This window comes from Salvelinus sp. IW2-2015, linkage group LG4p (genome assembly GCF_002910315.2).
Source record: "Salvelinus sp. IW2-2015 linkage group LG4p, ASM291031v2, whole genome shotgun sequence".
Taxonomy (NCBI): Eukaryota; Metazoa; Chordata; class Actinopteri; order Salmoniformes; family Salmonidae; genus Salvelinus; species Salvelinus sp. IW2-2015.
The window spans coordinates 5,983,709-6,005,111 of NC_036841.1; the positions used below are offsets into that span (position 1 = coordinate 5,983,709).

Sequence of the window (21,403 nt, forward strand, 5' to 3'; positions counted from 1 at the left end):
TCTATGTTTCATCAGGACAGGCTGATTATTACTGTTTATCAGACAGGCTGATATCTATGTTTTCAGACAGGCTGATATCTTATGTTTATAGACAGGTGTGGATATTATGTTTATCAGAAGAGGCTGATTATCTGTTATCAGCAGCTGATATCTATGTTTATCCGAAGGGCTGATATCATGTTTATCAGACAGGCTGATATCATATGTTTATCAGACAGGCTGATACTATGTTTATCCAGACAGGCTGATATCTATGTTTATCCGACTGAGGCTGATATCTATGTTTATCCGCAGATATTAGTTCAGACAGGCGATGAGTATTATGTTTATCGACAGGCTGATATCTTGTGTTTAGCACGATACTAGGTTAGAGCTGATCTATGTATGTTCAGACAGGCTGATATCTATGTTACGACGGCTGATATTCTAGTTTATCACGACAGGCTGAATCTGTTTATTCGACAGGCTGATATCTGTTTATTACCGACAGGCTAGGATACTATGTTTATCCGACACGGCTGATAATCTTGTTTTTGGCCCGTATCATTTCTCGGCTGATATCTTTTGACCTTGTTTTATCGACAGGGTTTGATTTATTCAGGGTGAATTGTTCTATCGTACAGGCTGTAGTTCGAAGTCTGATTTATCTTACGACAGGCTGATTAATCTAATGTTGTATCCGACAGGCTGAATATTATGTTTTCAGAGAGCGATGTACCGACTGATACTCTATGTTTATCACGACAGGCTCCGACGTGTCACTTTACTGCACGACCCCACCGGGGATATCTATGTTTATAGCGTAATAGTTAGCAAGGCTGATATTTGTTTCAGACAGGCTGAGATTCATCTATGTTTATCAGACAGGCGATATCTGTTATTCGCAGCTGTATCTATGTTTATCAGACAGGCTAGATATCTGTTTATCAGAATCAGGCGTGATATCTATGTTTAAGTGAAGAGGCTTGATATCTTGTTTATCAGACAGGCTGCTATTCTATGTTTACTAAGCGTTTATATCGCGGCTGATATCTTTATCACGGATTGATATCATGATGCCGACGGCGCATGTATCTCAGGCTGATTATGTTTATCGACAGGCTGATATCTTGATCCGACGCTATACTTGTTATAATAGTGTATCTTTAGACAGGCTGATATCGTAATGTTTATCAGACAGGCTGATATCTATGTTTATCAGACAGGCTGCGATATTTGGTTTATCACGAACGGCTGATATCTATGTTTATCAGACAGGCCTGATATCTATGTTTATCCGACAGGCTGATATTCTTGTTTTATCAGACAGGCTGATATCTTTATCCAGGTTGATATCTTTTCAGACAGGCTGGATTATCTATGTTTATCCGAACGCGATCGTATACCGAGTATATTATGTTATCGCACTGATAAGCTTATCCGACACTGATATCTGTGTTATATGACAGGCTGATATCTATGTTTATTCGACAGGTCTGATCTGTTTAGTACAGGCTATAGTGTTTTAGCATAGACAGGCTGATATCTATGTGTTATAAGACAGGCTGATATCTGTTATCAGACAGGCTGATATCTGTTTATCAAGACAGGCTGAATCTATGTTATAAGACAGGCTGAATATCTATGTTTCATCAGACAGGCTGATATCTGTTTATCAGACAGGCTGATATTATGTTTATCAGACAGGCTGATATCATGTTTATAGACAGGCTGATATCTATGTTTATCAGACAGGCTGATATCTATGTTTATCAGACAGGCTGATACTATTTTATCAGACAGGCTGATATCTGTTATCAGACAGGCTGATATCTATGTTTATCAAGACAGGCTGATATCTGTTTTATCAGACAGGCTGATATCTAATGTTATCAGACAGCTGATATCATATGTTTATAAGACAGGCTGATATCTATGTTTATTCAGACAGGCTGATATCTATGTTTATCAGACAGGGTGATATCTATGGTTTATCAGACAGGCTGATATCATGTTTATCAGACAGGCTGATATCTATGTTTATTCAGACAGGGCTGATACTATGTTTATCAGACAGGCTGATATCTATGTTTATCAGACAGGCTGATATCTATGTTATCGACAGCTGATCTATGTTTATCCGACGGCTGATATCTTGTTATAGCAGCAGATATCTGTTTATCCGACAGGCTGATATCTATGTTTATCCGACAGGCTGATATCTTATGTTATCCGACAGGCGATATCTATGTTTATCAGACAGGCTGATATCTATGTTTATCAGACAGGCTGATATCTATGTTATCAGACAGGCTGATATCTGTTTATCCGACAGGCTGATATCGTTTATCAGACAGGCTGATATCTATGTTTATCCGACAAGGCTGATATCTATGTTTATCCGACACGGTGATATCTATGTTTATCCGACAGGCTGATATCAATGTTTATCCGACAGGCTGATATCTGTTTATCAGACAGGCTGATATCTATGTTTATCCGACAGGCTGATATTATGTTTTCAGACAGGCTGATATCTATGTTTATCAGACAGCTGATATCTTTTATCAAGACAGGCTGATATCTATGTTTATAGACAGGCTGATATCTGTTTACGACAGGCTGATATCTTGTTTATCAGACAGGCGATATCTGTCTATGAGACAGCGCTGATATCTATAGTTTATTCAGACAGGCTGATATCTGTTTATCAAGACAGGCTGATATCATGTTTATCAGACAGGCTGATATCTATGTTTATCAGACAGGCTGATATCTAATGTTTATAGACAGGCTGATATCTAGTTTTTCAGACAGGGTGATATCTATGTTTATTCAGACAGGCTGATATCTGTTTTTACAGGATACAGGCTGATATCTATGTTTATCAGACAGGCTGATATCTATGTTATCAGACAGCTGATATCTATGTTTATCAGACAGGTGATATCTATGTTTATTCAGACAGGCGTGATATCTATGTTTATCAAACAGCTGATATTCTATGTTTATCAGACAGGCTGATATCTGTTTATCCGACAGGCTGATATCTGTTATCAACAGGCTGATATATGTTTTATCCGACAGGCTGATATCTATGTTTATCCGACACGGTGATATCTGTTTATCGACAGGCTGCAATCATGTTTATCCGACAGGGTCTGGATAGTCTGTTTATCAGACAGCTGATATCTATGGTTATCCGACAGGTGATATCTATGTTTATCAGACAGGCTATATCTATGGTTATAGAAAGGCTGAATATCTATTTATCAGACAGGCGGATATCATGTTTATCAAGACACAGGCTGAGATCTATGTTTATCAAGACAGGCTGATATCTATGTTTATCAGACAGGCTTTATATCTGTTATCAGACAGGCTGATATCTTGTTTATCACAGGCTGATATCTGTTTATCAGACAGGCTGTATCTATGTTTATCAGACAGGCTGATATCTATGTTTATCAGACAGGCTGATATCTAATGTTTATTAAGACAGGCTGATATCTATGTTTATCAGACAGGGTGATATCTATGTTTATCAGACAGGCTGATATCTGTTTAGTCAGACAGCTGATATCTATGTTTATCAACAGGCTGATATCTATGTTTATCAGACAGGGCTGATATCTATGTTTATCAGACAGGGGTGATATCTGATGTTTATCAGACAGGCTGATATCTATGTTTATCAGACAGGCTGATATCTATGTTTTCAGACAGGCTGATTCGTTTATCAGACAAGCTGATATCTATGTTTATCAGACAAGGCTGATATCTATGTTTATCAGACAGGCTGATATCTATGTTTATCAGACAGGCTGATATCTATGTTTATCCGACAGGACTGATATCTTGTTTATCCACAGGCTGATATCTATGTGTTATCTGACAGGCTGGATATCTGTTTATCGACAGGCAGATATCTATGTTTATTCCGACAGGCTGATAAATCTATGTTTATCCGACAGGCTGATATCTATGTTTAGAGACAGGCTGATGATCTATGTTTATCAGACAGGCTGAATATCTGTTTATCAGACAGGCTGATATCTATGTTATGACAGCTGTATTTTTATCAGACAGGCCTGATATCTATTGTTTCAGACAGGCTGATATCGTTTATCAAACAGCTATCAATGTTTATAAGACAGGCTGATATCTATGTTTATCAGACAGGCTGATATCTATGTTTATAGACAGGCTATATCTTTTATCAGACAGGCTGATATCTTGTTTATCAGACAGGGCTGATATCATGTGTATCAGACAGGCTGATATCTATGTTTATCAGACAGGCTGATAATCTATGCTTTATCAGACAGGGCTGATATCTATGTTTATAAGACAGGCTGATATCTATGTTTATCAGACAGGGCTGATATTATGTTTATCAGACAGGGTGATATCTATGTTTATCAGACAGGCTGATAATCTGTTTATCAGACAGGCTGATATCTATGTTTATAGACAGGCTGATATCTATGTTTATCAGACAGGCTGATATCTATGTTATCAGACAGGTGATACTATGTTTATCAGACAGGCTGATATCTGTTTATCAGACCAGGCTGATATCTATGTTTATACAGACAGGCTGATATCTATCTGTATTTCAGACAAGCTGATATCTCATGTTTATCAGACAGCTGATATCTATGTTTATTCAGACAGGCTGATATCTATGTTTATCAGACAGGCGATATGATATCTATGTTATCCGACAGGCTGATATCTATGTTTATAATCAGCTGAGACAGGCTGATATCTATGTTTAATCGAACAGGCTGATATCTGTTATCCGAACAGGCAGATACTCTATGTTTACCGACAGGCTGATATCTATGTTTATCCGACAGGCTGATATCTATGTTTAGCAGACAGGCTGATATCTGATTTATCAGACAGGCTGATATCTATGTTTATCAGACAGGCTGATATCTGTTTATCCGACAGGCGATATCTGTTTATCAGACAGGCTGATATCTATGTTTATCGACAGGCTGATATCTAGTTTATCAGACAGGCTGATATCTGTTATCAGACAGGCTGATATCTATGTTTATCCGACAGGCTGATATCTATGTTTATCAGACAGGCTGATATCTGTTTATCGACAGGCATGATATCTATGTTTATCCGACAGGCTGATATCTATGTTTATCGACAAAGCTGTTGATATCTATGTTTATCCGACAGGCTGATATCTATGTTTATCCGACAGGCTGATAGCATAAGTTTATCAGATAGGCTGATATCTATGTTTATCAGACAGGCTGATATCTATGTTTATCAGACAGGCTGATATCTATGTTATCAGGACAGGCTGATATCTGTTTATCCGACAGGCTGATATCTGTTTATCAGACATGGCTGATCTATGTTTATCCGCATCGCTGATATCTGTTTATCACAGGCCTGATTCTTGTTTACGACAGGCTGATATCTATGTTTATCAGACAGGCTGATATCTTAGTGTTTATCCGACAGCTGATATCTGATTGGTGTACGCTTATCACCGACAGCTTGATATCTATGTTTATCGACAGGCCTGATAATCTGTTTATCAGACAGGCTGATATCTATGTTTTTATCCGACAGGGCTGATATTGTTTATTCAGACAGGCTGATATCTATGTTTATCCGACAGGCTGATATCTATGTTTATCTGAACAGGCTGATATCTGTTTATCCGACAGGCTGAACTATCATGTTTTATCCGACAGGCTGATAGCTATGTTTATCTGACACGCTGATATCTATGGTTATCAGACAGGCTGATATCTATGTTTATCAGACAGGCTGATATCTGTTTATCTGACAGGCTGATATCATGTTTATCCGACAGGCTGATATCTATGTTTATTCAGAACAGAGCTGATACTTTTATCAGACAGGCTATAATCTATGTTTATCAGACAGGCTGATATCTATGTTTATCCGACAGGCTGATATCTATGTTTATCAGACAGGGTGAATATCTATGTTTATCCGACAGGCTGATATCTATGTTTATCAGACAGGCTGATATCTATGTTTATCCGACAGCTGATATCTGTTTATCAGACAGGCTGATATCTATGTTTATCAGACAGGCTGATATCTATGTTTATCAGACAGGCTGATAGCTATGTTTATCAGGACAGGCTGATATCTATGTTTAATCAGACAGGCTGATATCTATGTTTATCAGACAGGCTGATATCTATGTTTATCGACAGGCTGATATTGTTTATCAGACAGGCTGAATCTATGTTTATCGACAGGCTGATATATGTTTATCCGACAGGCTGATATCTATTTATCCGACAGGCTGATATCTATGTTTATACCGACAGGCTGATATCTGTTTATGAGACAGGCTGATTGATATCTGTTTAGCAGACAGGTTAAGAGATGTAAATATTTATCTTCTTACACTTATGTAGTTATCTTGGACTCAAAAGATACCATAACACTTTCAAGGATTGGATTTATTCATCAACTCATTGTATTAGCCAGTTAGACAAGCCAGAAGGAAAAACTGTTGGTTGCTTAGACAAACCTGAGGATTGGTTAGTTGAAGGCATTGTTGTCAGGTATGAAAGTGCTTTGAAATTGGTAATAGGCTACAGGGTGCACACACAGGACAAATACACCTGTCCTCCTTTATTAGTCAGAGAAACAAACCTTAGGACAAAGCATGTGTCACAAATGGCACCCTCTCCCTTATATAGTGCACTACTTTTTGACGGGCTCTGGGGTCAGGAAGAGTGCACCATTATAGGGAATAGGGTTCCATGTTGGGATGCTACAAAGTGCGGTGTGAGTCGAGATCATAACCTAGAAAAAGAGTGTTGCGGTGTCAGGGTTTATGCAGCTGCCAGTGTCTTTCCCCTACAGACAAATCACAGGAAGCTAGCTGCTATTCTCCAGCACTTGCGGTTATCAGATCTGTGGTGCGCAAGTCCAACTTCAGCAAAGAGTCAATGTTGCACAAACCTCACACCGAGGTTATGGCGGGGATGTGAACGGGAGTATGGAGCCACAGGGGTGTGGTATATCACAAGAGGGGGGTATGACAAGGCAGGGTGTTGAAGGTGTGTGGGATTGGAGCCCAAGGAGGGTGTGGTAGACGGAGGGTTTGAAGCCACAGGAGGTGGTTATAGAGCCCAGGGGGGAAGCACAGGAGTGGTATGCACAGAGGTTGTATGAGCCTAGGGAGGGGTGTTCATACTACGGGAGGGGTGTGGTTGGAGCAGGAGTTGTAGGCAGCACAAGGGATTTCAAGGAACCACCGGAGGTGGTATCCACCGGGAGGGTTGTATGGAGCCACCGGGAGGGTGATGGGACAGGGGGTGGTGTATGGAGCCACAGGGGTGGTTGGACCACAAGTGGGGAGGCCACAGGGGGTGTGGTATGAGCCACCGAGGTGGTTGGAGCAGAGGGTGGTTATGAGCCACCGCGGAGGGGTATGTGGTATGGAAGCAAGGAGGGAGTGTGGTATGGCAGCAAAAGGAGGGGTGTGGTATGGAGCCACCGGGGAGGGTGTGGTATGGAGCCCCGGGGGTATGAGCCCAAGGGTGGTAGAGCAAATGGAGGGGTGTGGTTGAGACGAGGTGGAGCCACAAGGGAGGGGTGTATGAGCACAAGGAGGGGTATGGAGGCCACCGGGAGGGTTGGTATGGGACGGGGAGTGTTGGTATGGAGCACAAGAGGGGTGTTGGTATGTTGAGCCACAAGGGAGGTTGGTATGCAGCCATAAGGGAATCTCTGCCTGGGAGAGGTGTGGTATGGAGCCACCGGGGAGTGGTGTGGTATGGAGTCACTGGGGAGAGGTGTGGTATGGAGCAACCGGGGAGGGGTGTGGTATGGCGTGGGATAGTAAAACATGAGAATGCTTGTAGAGCAGAATTACAGTCTTGTATTTATGCAGTGCTGTTACTGGTCTGTAAATCTCCAAAAACACTCTAAGGTCTGTAAGGTATGATTATGGTTCTGATGAGAGTGGGACATGGGACGGGTCTGGTCTGGGTCCTGGACGAGGATGAGAGGAGAACAGAGTAGTGGGTTGACCCTACACCCTGTTATTACCTCCCTGGACCCATCTGGACTCACCTGGATTCCAGGTCACACTGATAGCAACAGATGTGCTGCAGCATTTTAGGAAGAGGTAGCGTAGTGTTAACTATAGTGTTAACTGTAGTGTTACAATTACACCTACAGGGCTAGACTGCATGTTCAGCAAGCTCTACAGTAGGTCAGAGTATAATTTCTGTATTCCAATAAAACCTGCCACCCGTCTGTTAAACACATGATTCTAGTAAATAATGATTATAATCAGGCAGGGAAAGGCAGCTCCGGTCCTTGGGGGCCTGAGTGAAATGTTGTTCTGTTTCAGATCAGCGTTTTAAACCTGGGAAACAAACCAGGTGTGTGTACTCCATGAGCGATCATATTCCTGGCAATAAAAAGTGAAAAGCAGCCGACTTCAAGTACCTGAGTTGCCCTTTAATGATTGAGATCATATACAGTCTACACACGGTACCTATAATACAGTTTTAGTTGGGTTGTATCTCTGGTTGTGTTTGGTTAGAAGAGACACTGGCTGCATCTCCTGAATATCCAGCTCTAATGTACATCCTCTTCTCTTTGGAAGTGGAAGGGCTGGGAGTGGAATTCAGGCAAGGGGGGGGAAACAGTTACCTCCTAAGGCCCCTGACTCTTTAATGGGACCGGGTCAGCCCACCCTGGAGAGGCACAGCAGGACAAAGGACCCTCACTGGCAGGGACAGGTGCTACACATGCATGCACGTACCATGCCAAAAGACCACCACTTCTACAGTACAAAACACAGGGGAGAAAGGCTGATTCCACGCTCTGCCTGTACTGCCTGAGTATCTGTGTCATGTGTGGAGGAAAGGAAGCAGGATTACATGCTTATAATCCCTGGTAATGTATAGTACACTACTTTTGATCAGGCTCCATAGGGAACAGGGTATCATTTGGAATGTACCCATGGTCTGGGAGAACAACAGTCAGTAATATCAATGATTGATTTATTTCTTAACTCTGATTTGACAGCTATTCTTTTCATTGTGAGTTAACTGTGTATTAATGTTTAGATAGCGGGTCAAGGATGTTTGAGAGGCCGGTAGGAAGGTAAACAGGGGAGACAGATTTCCTATAAGCCCTGAGATGAGATTAGCTAACTGGGTTTTCAGCGGACGTGAAGTGTTCTCAGAGGAACTGGGTTGAAGGGTCAAAAGTTTAAGGTGGTTACAGGCCAAAGGCATTTCTTACCTGTCACTGTGTACCCACTGAATAGTCCACATTTTCTCTGCATCCTAGGTGGCATGGCACTGATAAACACCTGATAACTCACACTACTAGCCTGGTACCACACCTGTATGAGGTTTAGCTAACTGTACTGACAATCGTTGCCAGGCTATACATACTACCTCGCCCTTTGGTCACAGTTTGAGAGAGAGCGGGCTGTAATCTGTATCTCCATGCTTTGTGACTGACAGGCAGTGTGCTGGCAATGCTGGTACAAAAACCACAGTGTCAGTTTAATACAGTCACACTACAGACTGGATCAGAAATTTGTTCTAGAATTTTTTTTTTTTTTTAAACAGATCATTCCAAATGTATAGAACTAAAGTTCCTCTTGGCATGAACTTAAGTTTTGGCATGTTCTGTGTCTTGGTATAGAACACTGTCATTGTTCAAGTTAATTTACAACCAAAACAACAGTTGACATGCCAATACGTCCCCAGTCCTGACATTCGACATCATCGTGTTCTCAGAGCCGTGGCCTGGGGCCTCAACAAGGCGTCTGACTGACAACCAGGATCCTCTCCCTCCTGCATATCAGTTGGCRGGGTGGAGTGGTTCATACGGGTTCATGTATAGAATGACACACACACAGAAGGGGTAGGTAGGAAAGGGGGAAATACCTACTTCTTATTGTTATCTTAGAATGGAATCCTGATTCTGTCTGCATGGCGTCAAGAATCAGATTAAGACAAAGAGTCAGAGAGGAAACCATAGCCTGAAGATACTGTCTGACAAGCTGCCTAACCCCCTCACTGGTGACGTCAGGAGCTGTAACCTGATCAACACAAAGAGGGCACGAGGTAAAACAGTGAGGCACCTCCCCAGAGCATTCCGGATCAGGTGCTGAGGGGGTTTAAGGTGCCAGGATARGATGAGATGGAAGGATGGAGAGATAGTTCTGGAGAGACAGGGCTGATGTCAGCCTATAGATAAAGGAGGAGGTGATAATGGAATGGACTGAGCTCTGTTAGATAAACTAAGGAGGAGAGGTAGAAAGGKCTGTCTGTTGAAGGAGAAGAGCAGTACTGTAGATTGATTACCTGTCAGGTCGTACCTACAGGAGGGAATAAGTTGTGATTCGGAATGCACCCCAGATCATTGTATGTGTTAGAGTGTGTGTGAGAATCTTAGGTTCATAGTGACTGTGTATTGTCTAGAAACTCTCCCCCCACAACATCAACACTTCCTGCTGAATAGAACCCTGTTTCACTGTGAAACTATGACATTCTGAAAAGGATTAGAGGTGAGCTACATTCCATGGCTGTTATAAAGGGGTACAGACTATTAAGGGGCTGTTATACAGGGCTACAGACTATTATAGGCTGTTATACAGGGCTACAGACTATAATAGGGCTGTTATACAGGGCTACAAGGACTATTATAGGGCTGTTATACAGGGCTACAGACTATATAGGGCTGTTATACAGGGCTACAGACTTAAATAGGGCTGTTATACAGGGGTACAGCCTATTATAGTGGTGTAATACAAGCTGTATACAAGGGTACAGACTATTATTGGGCTGTTATACAGGGCTACAGACTATTATTGGGCTGTTATACAGGGGTACGACTATTATAGGGCTGTTATACAGGGCTACAGACTATTATAGGGCTGTTATACAGGGCTACAGACTATTATTGGCTGTTATACAGGGCTACAGACTATTATAGGGCTGTTATACAGGGCTACAGACTATAATAGGCTGTTATACAGGGGTACAGCCTATTATAGTGGTGTAATACCAAGCTGTAATACAAGGGTACAGACTATTATTGGGCTGTTATACAGGGCTACAGACTATTATTGGGCTGTTATACAGGGGTACAGACTATTATAGGGCTGTTATACAGGGCTACAGACTATTATAGGGCTGTTATACAGGCTACAGACTATATAGGGCTGTTTATACAGGGCTACAGACTATATTAGGGCTGTTATACAAAGCTTTAATACAAGGGTACAGACTATTTTTGAGCTGTTATACAGGGGTACAGACTATTTAGGGCTGTTAAACAGGGCTACAGACTATTATAGGGGTGTTATACAACGGTACAGACAATTATAGGGCTGTTATACAGGGTACAGACATTATAGGGCTATTATATAGGGGTAGAGACTATTATAGGGGTGTAAACAGGGGTACAGACTATTTATTGGGCTGTTATACAGGGGTACGACCATTATAGGGCTGTTATACAGGGAACAGACTATTTTAAGGCTGTTCTGTATCAGGGGTACAGACCATTATAGGGCTGTTTCACGGGGTAGAGACTATTATAGGGGTGTTATACAGGGCTACAGACCATTATAGGCTGTTATACAGGGCTACAGACTATTATAGGCTGTTATACAGGGCTGTTATACAGGAGTACAAACTATTATAGGTCTGTTATATCAGGGCTACAGACTATTATAGGGCTGTATTACAGGAGTACAGACTATTATAGGGCTGGTATACAGGGCTACAGACTATTAAACCGTTAGTTTAGCATCCCAACAGCTACTCTGACAACAAGGAACAGTAGGGGAAGGAGCTACTGTACAGCGAGAGCCATCTCAAGCATGTAACCCCTTCCTCCTGTGGCGGGCAGGTCTCTCCGCAACACACACACACACACACCACACACACACACACACACACCACACACACACACACACACACAACACACACACACACACACCACACACACACACACACACACACCACACACACACACACACACACACACACACGCTCTTGAGTAGTGTGCCTGCCTCTGTCCGAAGGAGGCTACAATAGACCTGTCACTCATCTGAGTAACGCAGTCGGAACACTTATCATTCACTAAGCTCTCTATCCCACAGGTTGAAATATGTGACATCATTTCCTGCCGTGTCAGTCAACACACGGGAATATGTGACCAAAGACGTCACTACGGTCTGAGACTCAGTGGCTGAGAAACTATTTGGACATTAAACAGGGAATGCATTAATACATGCCCCAAAGTATTCGGGATACTTGAATTGGAGATCTAAGACTGAAAATAAATACATGTGTTTATTTTCACCGGAGTTCCAAATTAAGCAGCAGCAGCTGAAAAGATGAGCTCCTACAAATATTGAAATTTAAAGTTTTTTAGAGTAAAGTACATCGAAAAAAAATCAAAAGAAAACTGCCAACTGAATAGGAGACCAAACAAGCAGCAAACAAAGAAGAAAGGCTTTTGAAAAAAGTAACAATTTTTCATAAAATTATACCGTTTTTTTAGCTAGCTAAGTTGTTTACCTGTTGCTAGGCAGTTGCTTAGGACATTCCTGAAAGAAGCTAGCTAGCTAACAAGGAGTGTCTAGTTGGCAGAAGAGAAGAAGTGACAAAGAAGGGACAAAGTGGGACAAAATAAGGACAGAAGAAAAGGGAAGGGGACATTAAGGTGAAGCAGTCCTCTAAAGACACAAAAGACAATAATCAAAAACACACTTCTATTGCCTCTCCTCATGATACGCACTCCCGGTTTGGTTTGGAGCGAGTAGTTGCATTCCGCTTTTGCTCCACAGGTAGTATTACAGGTAGTATTACATTTCATTTCATTACAGTACAACAGTTTGATTTGTTTGATCTTAGCTGGCTACATTAGCCGTCTTTGTATCCAAGATAATTGTGTAGTCTAGAGTAATTGTTGAGGTTACCTAGCCAGTTAGAGGTTACCTAGCCAGCTACACTTTCAAACAAAGTCAACAACGCAGCCACTGCTAGCTAGCCTATTTCACCAGCCAGCAGTACTATATCATTTTAGTCAATAAGATTTTTTTGCAACGTAAGCTTAACTTTCTGAAATTCGAGACGTGTAGTCCACTTGTCATTCCAATCTCCTTTGCATTAGCGTAGCCTCTTCTGTAGCCTGTCAACTATGTTCTGTCTATCCCTGTTCTCTCCTCTCTGCACGACCATACAAACGCTTCACACCGCGTGGCCGCTGCTACTCTAACCTGGTGGTCCCAGCGCGCACGACCCACGTGGAGTTCCAGGTCTCAGGCAGCCTCTGGAACTGCGATCTGCGGCCAACAAGGCAGAGTTCATCTCAGCCTATGCTTCCCTCCAGTCCTCGACTTCTTGGCACTGACGAAACATGGATTACCACTGATAACACTGCTACTCCTACTGCTCTCTCCTCGTCTGCCCACGTGTTCTCGCACACCCCGAGAGCTTCTGGTCAGCGGGGGTGGTGGCACTGGGATCCTCATCTCTCCCAAGTGGACATTCTCTCTTTCTCCCTGACCCATCTGTCTATCGCCTCCTTTGAATTCCATGCTGTCACAGTTCCAGCCTTTCAAGTTAACATCCTTATCATTTATCGCCCTCCAGGTTTCCTTGGAGAGTTCATCAATGAGCTTGACGCCCTGATAAGTTCCTTTCCTGAGGATGGCTCACCTCTCACAGTTCTGGGTGACTTTAACCTCCCCACGTCTACCTTTGACTCATTCCTCTCTGCTCCTTCTTTCCACTCCTCTCCTCTTTTGACTACCCTCTCACCTTCCCCCCCTACTCACAAGGCAGGCAATACGCTTGACCTCATCTTTACTAGATGCTGTTCTTCCACTTATACTCATTGCAACTCCCTCCAAGTCTCCGACCACTACCTTGTATCTTCCCTCTCGCTTCATCCAACACTTCCCACACTGCCCCTACTCGGATGGTATCGCGCCGTCCCAACCTCGCTCTCTCTCCCCGCTACTCTCTCCTCTTCCATCCTATCATCTCTTCCCTTGCTCAAACCTTCTCCAACCTATCTCCTGATTCTGCCTCTCAACCCTCCTCCTCCTCCCTTTCTGCATCCTTTGACTCTCTATGTCCCCTATCCTCCAGGCCGGCTCGGTCCTCCCCTCCTGCTCCGTGGCTCGACGACTCATTGCGAGCTCACAGAACAGGGTCCGGGCAGCGAGCGGAAATGGAGGAAAACTCGCTCCCTGCGGACCTGGCATCCTTTCACTCCCTCCTCTCTACATTCTCCTCTTCTGTCTCTGCTGCTAAAGCCAATTTCTACCACTCTAAATTCCAAGCATCTGCCTCTAACCCTAGGAAGCTCTTTGCCACCTTCTCCGCCCTCCTGAATCCTCCTCCCCTTCCTCCCCCTCCTCCTCTCTTGCTGATGACTTCGTCCACCATTTTGAAAAAGAGGTCGACGACATCCGATCCTCGTTTGCTAAGTCAAACAGACACCGCTGGTTCTGCTCACACTGCCCTACCCTGTGCTTTGACCTCTTTCTCCCCTCTCTCCAGATGAAATCTCGCGTCTTTTGACGGCCGGCGCCAACAACTGCCGCTTGACCTATCCCCTCCTCTCTTCTCCAGACATTCCGGAGACCTTCTCCCTTACCTCACCTCGCTTCATCAACTCATCCTTGACCGCTGGCTACGTCCTTCCGTCTTCAAGAGAGCGAGATTGCACCCCTTCTGAAAAAACCTACACTCGATCCCTCCGATGTCAACAACTACAGACCAGTATCCCTTCTTTCTTTTTCTCCAAAACTTTGAACGTGCCGTCCTTGGCCAGTTCTCCTGCTATCCTCTCAGAATGACCTTCTTGATCAAATCAGTCAGGTTTCAAGACTAGTCATTCAACTGAGACTGCTCTTCTCTGTGTCACGGAGGCGCTCCGCACTGCTAAAGCTAACTCTCTCTCCTCTTGCTCTCATCCTTCTAGACCTATCGGCTGCCTTTGATACTGTGAACCATCAGATCCTCCTCTCCACCCTCTCCGAGCTGGGCATCTCCGGCGCGGCCCATGCTTGGATTGCGTCCTACCTGACAGGTCGCTCCTACCAGGTGGGTGGCCGAAATCTGTCTCCGCACCACGTGCTCTCACCACTGGTGTCCCCCAGGGCTCTGTTCTAGGCCCTCTCCTATTCTCGCTATACACCAAGTCACTTGGCTCTGTCATATCCTCACAATGGTCTCTCCTATCATTGCTATGCAGACGACACACAATTAATCTTCTCCTTTTCCCCCTCTGATACCAGGTGGTGGAATCGCATCTCTGCATGTCTGGCAGACATATCAGTGTGGATGACGGATCACCCTCAAGCTGAACCTCGGCAAGACGGAGCTGCTCTTCCTTCCCGGGGAGGACTGCCCGTTCCATGATCTCGCCATCACGGTTGACAACTCCATTGTGTCCTCCTCCAGAGTGCTAAGAACCTTGGCGTGATCTGGACACACCCTGTCGTTTCTCAACTAACATCAAGGCGGTGACCCGTTCCTGTAGGTTCATGCTCACACGTTCGCAGAGTACGACCTGCCTCACGCAGGAAGCGGCGCAGGTCCTAATCAGGCACTTGTCTCTCCGTCTGGATTACTGCAACTCTCTGTTGGCTGGGGCTCCCTGCCTGTGCCATTAAACCCTACAACTCATCCAGAACGCCGCAGCCCGTCTGGTGTTTAACTTTCCCAAGTTCTCTCACGTACCCCGCTCCTCCGCTCTCTCCCTGGCTTCCAGTTGAAGCTCGCATCCGTTACAAGACCATGGTGCTTGCCTACGGAGCTGTGAGGGGAACGGCACCTCCGTACCTTCAGGCTCTGATCAGGCCCTACACCCAAACAGGGCACTGCGTTCATCCACTCTGGCCTGCCGCCCCTCCTCTGAGGAAGTACAGTTCCCGCTCAGCCCAGTCAAAACATGTTCGCTGCATCTGGCACCCCAATGGTGGAACAAACTCCCTCACACGCCAGGTCAGCGGAGTCAATCACCACCTTCGGAGAACCTGAAACCCCACCTCTTTAAGGAATACTTAGGATAGGATAAAGTAATCTTCTAACCCCGCCCCCCCCCCCCTTAAAAGAGTTTTAGAGCCTATTGTAAAGTGGTTGTTCCACTGGATATCATAAGGTGAATGCACCAATTTGTAAGTCGCTCTGGATAAGAGCGTCTGCTAAACTAATTAAAGTGTAAATGTAAATGTGTTTCTATTCTAAAAAAACGGTTGTTTTAAAATAAGAGAATAACAACAAACACGCATCTCTCAAACAATGACGAATATGTCATACAGTCTATGTACCTCATTTGAATTGATATGCCTCCAGAAACGTCATGGTTCTTGATCTCTGACATAGGGAGTGGAGCTCAACTATCATTTACTTTCCAGTCAAGGCAGATTTATGAGAGGGACTGTTAGAGAGATATGTTTGGTAAGAGGGGAGTCATCCTGTCTAGATGGTCCACCCTGTGAGAGAACATCTGGTGAATCCTCACTCAGTCTGAGTTAGTAGGTCAAACCAGGGCTGTGTCTAAAATGGCACCCTATTCCCTACWTAGTGCACTACTTTTGACRAGGGCCCATAGGGTTCRGAGCAAATTAAGTGTACTATATAGGGAACAGGGTGCCTTTTGGGACATAGGCAAAAGTAGTGCACAATTTCGGGAAAGGGGTGTRATTTGAGATTCCCAACTGGTGTAGATCTAACCATGTTTAATGTATCTTAATGATGTGCATAGACAAGGTTTTCTTTCCGTCTACAGGCCTCCTCCAATACTGTTCTGACTCAAACTCCAGCAGCGAAGTTCTGGAATGCTGTGGAGAGTTGCATCGACCCAATTAGCTCTGTTTCAAACTGACGTTTTGATGGTGCGTGTGTGTGCAGCCAGAAAGTTTGAAATGGAAGATTCAGCGATTATACCAAGGGATTTTCAAATCCACTGTTCCCTGCCTGTCACCCCTTCACAGTGCTTCCTTTAGATGTCAAGGATACACAACCACACACACACACACACACACACACACAGCCAGGGTCTATAGGGAGAAGATAGATAGGGAACTAGTCAGGCAGATATGCAAGAAAGCAATGGTCAAGAGGTGCTGTTGAACAAAGGCTGTTTGTTAGATAGGAGGTACAGGAGACTATCAGATGTGGATATGAGCCTTGCAATAAGGGCTTCCCTTCAGCAAGAGGAGACACACAGGGTAAATGTCACCCTACTCCTTACATAGTGAACTACTTTGGACCAAAGCACATTGCACACATGTACATACACACACAAGCCACTATTCCTCTATTGGTTTCATTCAGTTGGTACTACATCATCTGTGTACCTCATGCTTCCCTGTATCAGTCAGCATAGCAACAATACGTCATTTATCATACCAATTGTTTTTTCTTTCATAAGTTCATTCAAAGTTTAGGGTTTACTCTTCATCTAACCAATACATAAACAAAACCACATCCAACAGATGGGAGCCTGCTTCTATTGGTAAAGTCATGAATTCACTTTGCCTGAGGAGGGTTCTTCTTTTCCACTCTTCGTGTATAGGTGTGTTTGTGTACCTTTTCCCCTGATCTATCTGTTCTAGACTTTTCAGGAATAATATTCACGTGTAAATGTACCTTTTTACACACCATCTCAACTGTCTCCTTTGCTTATAAGCAACGTTTAAAAGTCCGCTAACCTTGTTGTCTTAACATTATCTTCCAGAGGTGACAGGACAGGAGCAATCTTTTTTTCTCACTCTCACGTTGTGAAAAAACACATTTCCATTGTAATAAATGTCCCAAATGGCACCTTATTRCCTATAAAGTGAACTAACCTGGTCGAAAGTAGCTCCCTACGTAGGGGATAGGGTTCCATTTGGGACGCATGCCTAGTCAAGAGTGATATTAACACTTTCCTCAGCTGGTAACTYTTATCCTGTCCTCCAGGCGAGCATTTGAAAGGTCAAAGGTGAACAGTGAAGGGTCATCTTACCGTCGTCCAGGTCAGGTATGATGGTGACCCTGGCAGTGTGGTACTCCTGTCTCAGACGGCCTCCCATGGGCATACTGAGGGTAACGTTGAAGCTCTCCTCCTCTTCATACAGAGAGTCATCTATGATCACCACACGACAGGACTTCTCCGTCTCGCCCTTATCGAAGCGCAGGACACTGTTGTGTTCCTCAGGTCTGGATATGTAATCAGAGTAGGACAGGACTGTAGTGGGGATGGTCCCTGTAGCTGTGGCTGTAGGAGAGAGGAAATGAGAGAGGGATGAGAAGAGAGGGAGGTGTGTGTGTGTGTGTGTGTGTGTGAGTGTGTGTGTGTGTGTGTGGGTGTGTGTGTGTGTGTGTGTGTGTGTGTGTGTGTGTGTGTGTGTGTGTGTGTGTGTGTGTGTGTGTGTGTGTGTGGACTGTACCTTGCTGTGTGTAGCAGATGACCATGAGTTCCTGTGTGATGTCACCACTCCTGCGTACTGGGATCAGCAGCTCCCCAATGTCCTCCTCTATAGGGTAGACTGCAGACGGGATGAACACTGTCGACTCTGGGGGGACAGGGAAAGAAAGAGGGGAGTGAGACAGAGGGAGAGAGTCAGAGGGGGGAGACAAAGAGAGATAAACCCTCACATCCTACTCACTGCGTATGTACTTAATACAGAAGCTATGCTGATGAGAAGAGGGTACAACAATGCGTTAAATATTTCTGTCTGAGTTACAGTATGTTGCTGCTGGTGCTCTGGTCCAGGCTCCTCTCTGAGGGCTTAACAGAGTTCTATAAAGGATGTGTTGACCCAGTGAACAGAGGCAGACTATCAGAAGACAWAGMCTGCGTCGCAAATGGCACCCTATTCCCTTTATAGTACACTCCCTTTGACCTGAGCTCTATGCAGGTCCTGGTTAAAAGTAGGGCACTATATTGGGAATAGGGCGTCATTTAGGATCCATCCAGAGGATATGATGTCTAACATCAGTGGTTGGCACAGACAACTACCGAGAAGCCTCTCTGACAGTTGACGCACAGGGACCAATCAGGGAATACATATACATTTAGTGAATTGTTAATAGGAAAAGTCCAGCTTCTGTACTGTAGACTCGAAGAAGAACAGTAAAAGTGGGCCTGGATAATAAACCTGACGTGTCTTGATTCTGTTAGCAAGCAGAGACCTGTTGACAATTGGTCTTTTTTACAGTCTGTTATACAGTCCCTCCCCCTGTTCTGTCCTTTCCTCTCCTCTCCTTATCTCTCCTCTCCTCCTTTATTCTGCATAGCATGACTGTGTCTAAGTTACTAGACCTGAGTTACATCCCAGAGGCCTACACTAAGAAGTACCTACCTCACATAGACATGTTTATAATATTATCTCTATCACTGTAAGGTTTATTCTTCTTAAAACCTATTCTTTACTCTAATTGTGAATCTGGACGTCTGTGCTAAAAAGGTGCCAGCAGGACCCGAACTCTCAACATCCCAACAGTCACACCTGACCAATTACTGACTGACCAGGACACTGGACCAATGGCTCCCTGCCCTGCCCAGCCCTGTTGTGGCTAAACAACTAGATGTTCTATCTCCTACTCAGGCTGGCAGAACCTTCAAGCTTATAGCCCTTAATACTAGCTCCTGCCAAGGCAGAACATACTTTAAGCTCCAAGCTGACAGGCCTTAATGTGGATAGTTTCTCCCCTCTCTCTCTCTGACTAAACTTGAACTCTTCRGAGTTGAAGAGATTCACATTTAAAGGAGCTGCTAGAAACTGGGTCAGTTGTAAGACAAGTCCCAAATGACACCCTATTCCCATAGGGCTCTGGTCAAAAGTAGTGCACTAAAAACGGAATAGGGTGCCATTTGAGAAACAGGCATACTCTGAGAAGCTGGGAAATCATGGAAATCTAAAATAGTATGGTCATGAAGCAGAATTATATTTTAGTGTGAAATGTTAAAATCTTAATATTGATAGCTGCAAGTTGTTATCCTTTCCCTCAAGGGACTAGAGTGTTTTGTGAGACAAACAGTACCATCCTCCATATATTTTAACCAATGTAAGTTGTTGAAAGAATATTCCTCCTCTCACACAGAGGGACCCCAGAGGGGGAAGGAGAGGAGAGGCATCATTTATATGTAAATTATGCAGGAGCTTCCCTCCCTCAGCCTTCCAACTACAGTATCACAGGGGAATGAACGGCTGAGCTGCTGTTTTTAAAAACCTTGTTTGTCTGAACTGTATTTAGATACTTTAACTACCTCACTAATAGCACCCTATTCCCTATGTAGTGCACTACTTTCGATCAGGACCAATAGGGAATATGGTGTCCTTTGGGACACAGCCCTTGTGTAAACAACATGAGAGCCCTGGGAAGGCTCCAGTCTAGTGTTCTCCATCCATACCCTGGACCTGACACTAACCCTGGGATTCTCCATACCCAATTGAACCGTATTTGTTTATTTACCTTTCTGGAGAAAACAACTTCCCATATAGATTATTGTTGCAGTGTTGCTGATCACTATATCTAACCTGGGGTTGGAAAACTACAGGAACCGTCCCAAAATTACCAGGTTTTCCAGAAATCCCGGTCGGAAGATTCCTGGAATCAGGAGGGATTGAGGGAATAAGCAGGAAATGTGGGAATTTTACAACCTTAATCCAAGTATAACACCCATGTTGGTTTCCATGATGTGACCAATATGATAGTATCCTGTCTCCCTTTACTCAGGCAGGCAGGCTAAACCCAGGTCTAAAACTTGACTCTCAGTCTCATCATGATTTCATGCTGTGGTTATGCTCTGGGGCCAAGCCAGGGATTGATAAGAGGCAGAGAGCAGCTTCACTAACAGAGAGCAGCTTCACTAACATGGGACACACTAATGAGGCTGAGAAAGGTCATGTCTTGTTATCCACTGACCTGGATGTTCTCACCCACCTAATATAAAACCCTGCCTCTCCCATAGATATAACCTCAGACCAACCATCTCTGCTAAGACTGATGAAGAACCTACCTGTAGTAATGACTTATCAACCATTAGTCATTTGAACACTACACTGTTTAGACTGTTAAAACAAGCTACTCTGGATCATGGACCTGTAGTACATACCATCAGCTGGGTCGAGGATCTCCACAGTGGCTGTGTCAGGGAACTCCAGGGCAGCCATGACAGATTCTGATAGAACAATCTGGAAGGTCTCAGACTGCTCGTACACTCCATCCTGCAGGATCCTCACCCTCCATGTAGCCGTGCTCTGACCTGGGTTAAACTGGACCTGCTTCTGGGCTTTACCACGGAAGTCCTTATCCTTCTCCGCCGTACCATCTCTGGTGCCGATGCCTGGGCGAGGAGGGAGGAGATGAGAGAGGAGGAAGAGGAAATTATTAGGACCTAGAAGCAA

At 44.1% G+C, this 21,403-nt stretch overlaps 1 protein-coding gene across 1 annotated transcript in view; it reads right to left on the minus strand.

Annotated features, from left to right (window-relative positions):
- LOC111956821 (FRAS1-related extracellular matrix protein 2-like) overlaps positions 1 to 21,403 on the minus strand; it is a 101,441-nt gene that overhangs the window by 35,796 nt on the left and 44,242 nt on the right. The window contains exons 6-8 of the mRNA XM_023977475.2: positions 21,112 to 21,342; positions 18,440 to 18,565; positions 18,016 to 18,267 (exon numbers count right to left, since the gene is read on the minus strand). Coding sequence (XP_023833243.1) covers positions 18,016 to 18,267; positions 18,440 to 18,565; positions 21,112 to 21,342 — 609 coding nt within the window. The remainder of the gene's footprint in view (positions 1 to 18,015; positions 18,268 to 18,439; positions 18,566 to 21,111; positions 21,343 to 21,403) is intronic.